The sequence below is a fragment of the Cyprinus carpio genome, chromosome B20, assembly GCF_018340385.1.
Source record: "Cyprinus carpio isolate SPL01 chromosome B20, ASM1834038v1, whole genome shotgun sequence".
NCBI lineage: Eukaryota > Metazoa > Chordata > Actinopteri > Cypriniformes > Cyprinidae > Cyprinus > Cyprinus carpio.
Genome location: NC_056616.1, coordinates 24680849 through 24690554, shown reverse-complemented (window position 1 = coordinate 24690554; position 9706 = coordinate 24680849). Strand labels below are relative to the sequence as shown.

The window sequence follows — 9706 nt, the reverse complement described above, 5'->3', positions numbered from 1 at the left end:
ATTATTGTATATTAGGCTAACAATGTGTCCTTAAAATCCCATTTACATTTTTATTGTAGCCCTATAGAAATGTAATGCTAAAATCGCAATATGTGACCCTGGACACAAACCAGTCAAAGGGTCATTTTTTTTAACTATATTTCATTGATGTGTGGTTTGTTAGGAGGACAATATTTGTCTGAGATGCAAATATTTGAAAATATGGAATCTGAGGGAGCAGCAAAAAATCTAAATATTGAGAAAATCATCTTTAAAGTTGTTCAAATGAAGTTCTTAGCAATGCATATTTACTAATCAAAAATTAAGTTTTGATATATTTAACGTTAGGAAATTTACCCAACATATCTTAATGTGAAACATGATATTTACTTAATATCCTAATGATTTTTGGCAACATAAAAGAGAAATGTATAATTGTGACCCATACAATGTTTGTTGTCTATTGCTACAAAATACCACCTGTGCGCTACTATATGACTGCTTCTGTCCTCCAAGGTTCACATATGTAATGCACAAAAAACTAATGTTAATTGTTTTGATATTATATATAAACCATATTTAGTCTTATAAGTAATACATTTAATTATTTTAATGCTTCAGCTCTAATTCGCAGCTGAGGTGACTCCGTTTCTATGTATTGAAAATGTATCAAACGTCTTTACCAGCCTGACCAATCGCCGCCTCGCATGAGCTCTACGTCCATCCTACCGGCTACTGGGCGGGCCATCACACCAGTCGCTTTCGCCTCTCATTGGTCGACGCGCTTAAGCCCATGACGCCTCAGCCAATCAGAAGAGTCAGTCGATCGTGTGAGTGTGGGATCGTCGCTGCGCTGGTTATCTGATGCGGTCCTGGATCTCTAGAGTTTGAATGGAATTAGCAGCGCGTGAATTTCAGCTCACCTGTTCAGAAAAGCGTCCTCATAAACACACGGGCGAAATGGACATCCTCAAGTCTCTAGGACACCCGGAAGAAATAATCAACCTCTTTAAATACAAAATAGGAGGCTGTCGTTCTGTTATGCCTAAACTGGATTATGTAAGTAAATGCATTTTGAGCGTTCATCTTTAATATACAATCCATGTGCATGCATGTCCATGCACAATACACGTTTTGCATTTATCTGTCATTATGCACGTCAGATTTTATTAATGAGCATTAAAAACCCTTATTTTAAAACGATTAAGCAGAGATTAAATACAAATGCATCAGCTGCAGTTCTAAAGATGCCACATTATTAACGCTTTTCAGCAAGCAGGCATAAATAAAACGTGTCAGCCCATCAAATGGATTTGACTGAGTCCTGGTTTGGGGGAGGGAAGCCGTAGTTTTTGGTAACAGACAGGAGACCCGAGGATTCGTCTTATATAATGAGCTTTGACGATTGGAGGGCAGATAATCCACATCCACACCGATACACACTGACAGACAGAACGACAGAACGATCGATCGAGCGATCGATAGATAGATAGATAGATAGATAGATAGATAGAACGATAGATAGATAGATAGATAGATAGATAGATAGATAGATAGATATCAGTCTGACAGAGAAAGTCCTCAGAACTTTGACTAATGTTCTAACAAGGTTCTCTCAAAGTTATGAACAAACGTTCTTCCGGTAATATTAACAGAACGTTCACTCAAAGTTATCTTGGCTTTATTAATGTCCTCAAAACGTTACCCAAAAACATTATTTATACATTGTTCAGTGAACGATTTTGCAACTTGTTTCAGAAATGTTTGAGGAGATTAAAATGGAACGTTGTTTGCAACATGATAAACTGGAACGTTACTTTAAGGTTCGCAAAAACAAGGAAAACGTTTTTAAAATTTAAAAAACTGGGCATTGAGAGAACATTCAGAATTAACATTTCCACATTTTGATGGGAACTCAAAACGTTCTTAGAACATAATTTTGATAGATAGATAGAACATAGATAGATAGATAGATAGGATAGATAGATAGATAGATAGATAGATAGATAGATAGATAGATAGATCAATAGATAGATAGATAGATAGATCTCTGTACCACTAGATGTCGCTGTATTTTAACACTTTTGTTTTCCGTGTGTTATTTTATAACTGTTAATGTAAACTGTAATTCTTAATTACACATATATGCTATATGCTTTTGAATTTCATTAAAAATAAAAAATAAAAAAATATTATTATTTTTATTTTTTTATGTAGGCTATTTTTTTTTTACTTGTATAAGTTATAGCGGATACTGAAGAAAACAGCAACACGTGTCGAGCGTACATCTGAAGCTCAAATGTGACCCTGGATCACAAAACCAGTAGCACAGGTATATTTGTAGCAATAGACAATAATACATAGTATGGGTCAAAATGATCCATTTTTCTTTTAATCATTAGAATATTAAGTAAATATCATGTCCCATAAATATATTTAGTACATTTCCTACCGTAAATAAATCAAAACTTCATTTTTGATTAGTAATATGCATTGCTAAGAACTTCATTTGAACAACTTTAACGATGATTTTCTCAATATTTAGATTTTTTTGCACCCACAGATTCCAGATTTTCAAATAGTTGTATCTCAGACAAATATTTTAAAAAGTGTTCTCAGTTAAAAATCTTTTTTTTTTTAAAGACCCTTATACCTCATTTTGTGGTCCTTGTGAGTTATAATTAATTATTTTTAATTATTTTTATTTTATTTTTATGTTTCGGTCACCACGTATGATGATCACGTTGCTGTTATTCTAAAATGTACAAAAAAGTTTGAGTAGGCGTGTCCATACTTGACTGGACTAGTAGTGCGTACTTTGCAAACTGCCGCGGTATTTTGCAGTCGGCCTGAAAACATGCGCGTGTTTTATCGTTAATAGCGGGGAGGAGAACCAATATGAGGTGAAACGCTCTAATAGTGTGTTTATATATCAGATTACCTATAGACTATATCAGTCGTGCTTTACAAACACGTCCCTCTGAAGCTCGGTGTCACTTCCCCTCGGGCGAATGACTTTACTAAGAGTTTGAATAAAGTTTAGAAGTTTTGCACTGCTTGTAAACAGAAGCGGGAGCTGCGGGAGAGCGTTCGCTCATGGCTGTGGTCGGCGGTAAGAGCGCCGCGTCGTTCTCCGTGATCAAGCGCTCGTTGTCGCTGCGCTCGGTGCTCTCCGGCGGGCGGCGCAGCGCGCAGGAAGGGCGGCTGGTGACCCGTGCTTCTCACCCGCTCAGGACTCACCGACACCCCGCTTTTGTGTGCTTCTCCTGCCAGGACTCCATGAGCGAAACCCTGCGGACCTGCTACGCGTATCTGAACCAGACCAGCCGGAGCTTCGCGGCGGTGATCCAGGCCCTGGACGGAGAGCTGCGGTAAGATCCGCGGGAGAGGCGTGACCAAACAACCGCTTTAGAAGCGCTGCGCTGCGCAGAGAAGCATGTGCACATTGTGTACGCATTTCAGTGTGCTTTACTTGTTTGCAAGGTTTGTGGTTATATATAAATGACCTTGAGGAGCATGTGTCTTCTTAAGAAGTTGCTCGAGATCGCATGGACGTGATCGAGGAACTTCTGTGCAGTTTTGCAAAGTCTTTTGCAATATGCTAATCTAGGCCTATCTATCATGCACATAAAACAAACCTACTAGTTATAAGTACATACATTCTCTAAGTAGCCTACATACTTCAGTCTATACAATGTTTTGTGTATGTGCAAAACAGCAGATTTTTAGATATGTTATGGATGTATGTATGTTTATGTGTGTGTATACACACACACAAAACCATCTATCTATCTATCAATATAAATATATATATATATATATATGAGGTAGATTATATGCGATACAACCGTTGTGTGTGTATATATATGTGTGTGTGTATATATATATATATATATATATGTATGTATGTATGTATGTATGTATGTATGTGGTAGATTATATGCGATACAACCGTGCAAAACAGCAAATTTCTATAGTTTAATAGAAGATAAAGAAATATGGAGGAAATCTAATTTCTGTATGTTATCTAGAATTTTGCATAGGCCTATATATGTGTGTGTGTGTGTGTGTACTGTGTAAACACGCAGACAATATATATGTATATATATTAAGAAACATACATCTAATGCATAATGCAATGTAATTTATAAAAAGATAAAATTGAAAAAATTTGCCGTTTTGCATGTACTTGTATAAATGTATACACACAGAGAGAGACACATATATGTGCAAAATTGCCATTTTATATAGTTTTTAAGCTTATATAATAGAAGTTATTAAAAATGTATGTCTTATATATATATATATATAAGACATACATTTTTAATATATATATATTATTATAACTATATATAAGATTATAAAGCAATTTTGCATTTATCGTTCAAAAACTTGGGCACAGTTCATATTTTTAGGATAATATTAAAGTATATAAAGCAATTTTGCATTTATCGTTCAAAAACTTGGGCACAGTTCATATTTTTAGGATAATATTAAAGTAAATCATGTAAGGCATTCGTTCAGTCATGTGCGGTATGTTTCTGGACCTGCTGTGTTGTATTTATATCAGCTGCTCAATATAGATGCTGTTAGTTTAGTTTGTGTCATTTAGAAATGCACTGCAGATCTTCATGGGTGTTAAATCTCTCACTCAGGCATGCTGTGTGTATTTTCTATCTGGTTCTGCGAGCTCTGGACACAGTGGAGGACGACATGAGCATCCCGCTGGAGAAGAAGGTCCCGTTGCTGCAGGACTTCCACATGTTCCTCTATCAGCCCGAGTGGAGCTTCAGCGAGAGCAGAGAGAAGGACCGGCAGGTGCTGGAGGATTTCCCCACGGTCAGTCCAACACCTCACAGCACAACACAACACTTTACAACACATCACAATTTTTTCAATGTAAACTACTTGAACTTGATGAGCCACATTTTTCTTCATGTTGTTGTTTTTATAAAATGCACGTCTGCTTTTAATATCTTCTCTGTTGTTTATTATTTTATGAGTTTTTTTGTTGTTTTTATTTTATGCTTTTTTTTAACACACACTTTCGTTCCATTTTCCTCAGATTTCAGTGGAGTTCAGGAATTTGGGCCAGGAGTATCGTGACGTGATTTCAGACATCTGTCACCGGATGGGTGTGGGAATGGCCGAATTCCTGGAGAAGAAGGTTTCCTCCATGAAGGAGTGGGACAAGGTTAGTTGGGTGTTAGTTTGACCTTTATCCATCTGCATGTAGATTTATAGACGTATAACTCCCCAAAGCGATGCAGAAGTGCTCTCATTGCATTTTAAAGCACGTCTGACATTCTGCAGGAGACGTTTGTCATGTGTAATGTTGTAAACATCTGTCTGGCTGTGTACAGTACTGTCATTACGTGGCCGGTCTGGTGGGGATCGGACTGTCCCGTCTGTTCTCGGCGTCCCAGCTGGAGGACGCTGAGGTGGGCCGGGACACGGAGCTGGCGAACTCCATGGGTCTGTTCCTCCAGAAGACCAACATCATCAGGGACTATCTGGAGGACCAGCAGGAGGGAAGGGCCTTCTGGCCGCAGGAGGTACAAACCTTTAACCCTGCTCTCTTCCCAGCAGCTGTGGTTGCCAAAACTTCACCACAAACATTTTTTAAAAAGACTGTGCATTTCATTAACTGATACAATGTTAATATTCCATTTAGAGTGATTTAGATGCTTTGGTGCATTTCAGTTTTTTTTTCTATAGCATTTTTGCATTCTTTTGCTGTTGAGTGCATGTGTGGGTGATGGCTGTTTGTGTGCCGCAGGCCTGGAGTCAGTTTGCGTCCCGTCTGGAGGATTTCGCAAGTCCTCAACACCTGAGCTCTGCTCTGTCCTGCCTCAACCTGCTGGTGACCGATGCTCTCCATCACGTCCCAGACGTCATCGCATATCTGTCCCGCCTCCGCAACCAGAGCGTCTTCAACTTCTGTGCCATTCCTCAGGTCTGAGTCATTTCTCACACTGAACCTTCATCTGTTTCTGTGCAGTTTAATGGCACTCACAAACACCAGACTGTGTTTCACGAAGTTAGCTAATGCTATAAGGGTGCAGATTATAGAAATAAATATAGGGAATATAGAAATTGCACACAGATGAATGCATGGATACTTTCGTTGCTGCTGCACGTTGTTTTTCTATACAAACATGCACTAAAACTTAAAATTACTAAAAATTACTAAAACTAGAAAATTAAATAAAAATGTATACAAATAAATCAGGTATTTAAAAAAACAAAACTAAAATTAATAAAAATGACTAAAACAGCAAAATTACAAAAACTTTAACAAAAATTTAAATGAAAACTGAAAATGTACAAATGACAACTAATTCAAAAACCTTTTATTTCAGTTGTGAAAGCAGTTTAATTTAAGAAAAAATTTTTTTTTTATAAAAACTAAAAAGATATTTAAAAAAACTATTAAGTACAAAATTATTGAAACTTAAACTAAAATGAAACTTATAAAAAAAATATATATACATTTTTTTAGAGAATGTAAAAAAAACATATTTCACTTAGAAAGGCAGAATTTAAGTTGAAGTACTGAAATTACTAAAATCTGTAAATTATTAAAAATTAAATAGACTTTAAAAAATATAATAATTACAAAATTACTAAAGCTTGAACTGAAATTAAAATGAAAACAGAAAATAATAATTAAAATTCTTTCAAAATAGAATCGGAAAAATTTAACTTATTTTATTTCACTTAAAAAGGCAGGATTTTAAATTTTTTGATTGGTTTAAGTTTAAGTAATATTACTAAAACCAAAATAAAAAAAATAATAAAAACTAAATAGACATTAAAAAACACAAAAACTAATAAAATGACCAAAACACCCAACAAAATTACTAAAACTTTAATAAAATGATAACGAAAAATACAAAAATAAAAACGAATTCAAAATAGAATATAAAAATGTCAACTTATTTTACTTCATGAAGGCAGAATTTCAGATTTTTTTTAAAGGTGAAGTTCTAAAATGACAAAAACTGAAATAAAAGTTTTAAAAAAAAAAAATTAAATGACTAAAACAACAAAATTACTAAAACTTTAACTAAAATTAAAAAGGAAAATCTAAAAATAAAAACTACTTCCCAATAAGAATAAATACTATGATAGTAATGATGCTAAAACAACACAGATGAATGCGTTTGAATGTTGTATATTGTGTTATTGCATGTAAATAAGATGATATGTGGCATATGAATACAGTGATCATTCTTTTGTATATAAACCTATACAGAAAAACCACATGTGAAACTCATGTGCAAGCAGAAATTAAGATCTGCACACAGTTATATTATTCAAAGCTTCATCAGAGGCCATAAAAACAAGTGCAAAAAGTGTACAAAACTCATGTTCATGGTGTGAATGTGTGAAGCCCATGTGATCTCATTGGCATGGTGTTGTTCCTTTTCCGCTCAGGTGATGGCGATAGCGACACTGTCGGCGTGCTACAACAATCCTCAGGTGTTTCAGGGTGTGGTGAAGATCCGGAAGGGTCAGGCCGTGACGCTCATGATGCAGGCCACGAACATGGGCGCCGTCCAGAGCATCATCGCTCAGTACAGTCAGGAGGTGTGTCCTGAAACACGCTCCGCTGTCCTCCGTATCGCAGCCGTTTGCTCCGCTAATCCTGCTCCCTCCTCTCCTCACAGATCCTGCAGAAAGTGTCCGCCGCGGATCCGTCTCGAGAGAAGACGCTGCGCATCCTGAGCCTCATCCATGAGAAGAGCCTGTCTCCAGCCGCGCTCTCGTCCCGAGCGCACCACATCTCTCCCGTCTACGTCTCGGCCGCCATGCTGTTAGCGGCGCTCAGCTGGCAGTACATGAACGCCGCGGCCGGACAGCCACCGGGGGGCGCTGACATGCAGGGACACTGAGACCCAAAGCAGCACAAAACTCACTGCCAAACCACAGCACCAGTCTGGGATCTTTAGGGTTTCACTAAAAGATGTTCAGGTCATTTTCACCCCAAAATCTAATGAGAAAACTATAAGAAATATATATATATATATATATAAAAAAAAAGGAGTAGAAAAATTCTAAATCTGTCCTAAAATGAGCATTTATATACGTGTATTTTTATACATTTTTTATAAATTGAATTAGTTTGTTTATTTATATATATATATATATATATATATATATATATATATATATATGTATATATATATATATATATAAATATATATTAAATTAAATGAGAAAAACAATAAGAAATGTATATATTTAAAAATGTGTGTGTGTGTATATATATATATTTAGATATTTAATGAGTTTTTATATATGTAATATATAGAAAAGTGTGTATATATATATAGAGAGAGAGAGAGAGAGAGAATTATTTAAATACAAACTAATTTAATATATAAAATTATACATGTAGTTTTTATATATTTAATGAAAATTAAAATATAAAACAAATTACATCCCTTTAATTTTTATATTGATTTAGTTTATATATATATATTATATATATATATATATATATATATATATATACACACACAATACGCATACACATACTTTTCTATATATTTCATGTATAAAAACTAATTTTATATATATATATATATATATATATATATATATATTAGTTTTTTTGTTTGTTTTTGTGGTGATAAATGGTCTCATTTGTTCTGTGTTCAGTTGTGAGTCTTTAATGGATGTTTATGTATTTGAGACGCTCAAATGTTAATTATTCTAAAGTTATTTTTAAAACGCGGAGGTTTTTCTGTGGATTTCTGTTCTGTTCCATCAAATCATCTTAAACGTCAAGCACACGTGCAGAAGTTTTCAAACCACAATAAAACAATCACAACATATAACTTTTACATAGACCTTAAAAGTTTATACTTAAAAACACACATTCATACAAATACTATCATAACAGATTTAAAACCAATCGTCACATTAGTTTTGTTGGGAGAAATGTACAAAATTTGTCAAGAACATGTCTAGATCATATTTCTCATCACATTTTTAGACCATTATTATTTTTTGCATTGGAATTTATTATATTAATATTTATTATAATAATATTATAATACTTCACAATGCAAAAAAAAAAACAATTATGGAATTATTTTATATATAATAAAAATATATAAAAAAAGTAATATCAGCACTACGAAATTGTATGATTAAAATTATGCATTATAATGCTTTATTGCATTATATTCATAACACAATTTCTCAGTGCAGCTTTCATCAGATTCTCTCGTGTGGTTTGGATGTTTGTCATGTGGCTTCAGAACAGAAGTGTGCAAACATCAAAGGAGTTTATCATCTGTCTGGTCTCATCTCAACACTGAAACGCTGGATTCCAGTCTGGTTTTACACATGAATTGGTCCATTTTCATTGGGTCAGTTTGAATATTCAGTCACTGCGGAGTAAAGAACCAAATATCCGACGTTTGAACTACAGCAGACGACTAAAGTGCCCTTAATATTCAGCTTTTATGTGGAAAAGCTAGCGAGAACTTTGTACATATCAAAGATCGGTTTAATTAGCATTGCTATGTAATGTGGGAGTTTGAATTGTAAATACATTTAGCAATAATAAATATTAAAAATGTATTTCATTTGATTCATTGAATGTTGATGTGTATTTTAGCATTTAAGGAACTTAGCAACACCCTGGCAACCACATGGAACAATGTAACAACACAACATAGCAATGCTCTAACAACTATAACACCATAGTGAC

At 34.7% G+C, this 9706-nt stretch overlaps 1 protein-coding gene across 2 annotated transcripts; it reads left to right on the top strand.

Moving 5' to 3' along the window:
* Positions 1-727: 727 nt before the first annotated feature.
* Positions 728-8011, top strand: LOC109065757 (squalene synthase-like). 2 transcript variants are annotated; one of them, XM_019082765.2, is made up of 8 exons: positions 728-1038; positions 3253-3350; positions 4635-4818; positions 5045-5173; positions 5343-5534; positions 5759-5935; positions 7420-7572; positions 7653-8011. In XM_019082765.2, exons 1-8 carry the CDS (start codon positions 871-873, stop codon positions 7875-7877), a joined length of 1326 nt encoding a protein of 441 aa, XP_018938310.2. In that variant the 5' UTR covers positions 728-870; the 3' UTR covers positions 7878-8011. The 2 variants fall into 2 exon arrangements, with proteins under 2 accessions (XP_018938310.2, XP_042602824.1); XM_042746890.1 differs by lacking the exon at positions 728-1038 and having other exon boundaries at positions 2785-3350.
* The last annotated feature ends 1695 nt before the right edge of the window (positions 8012-9706 follow it).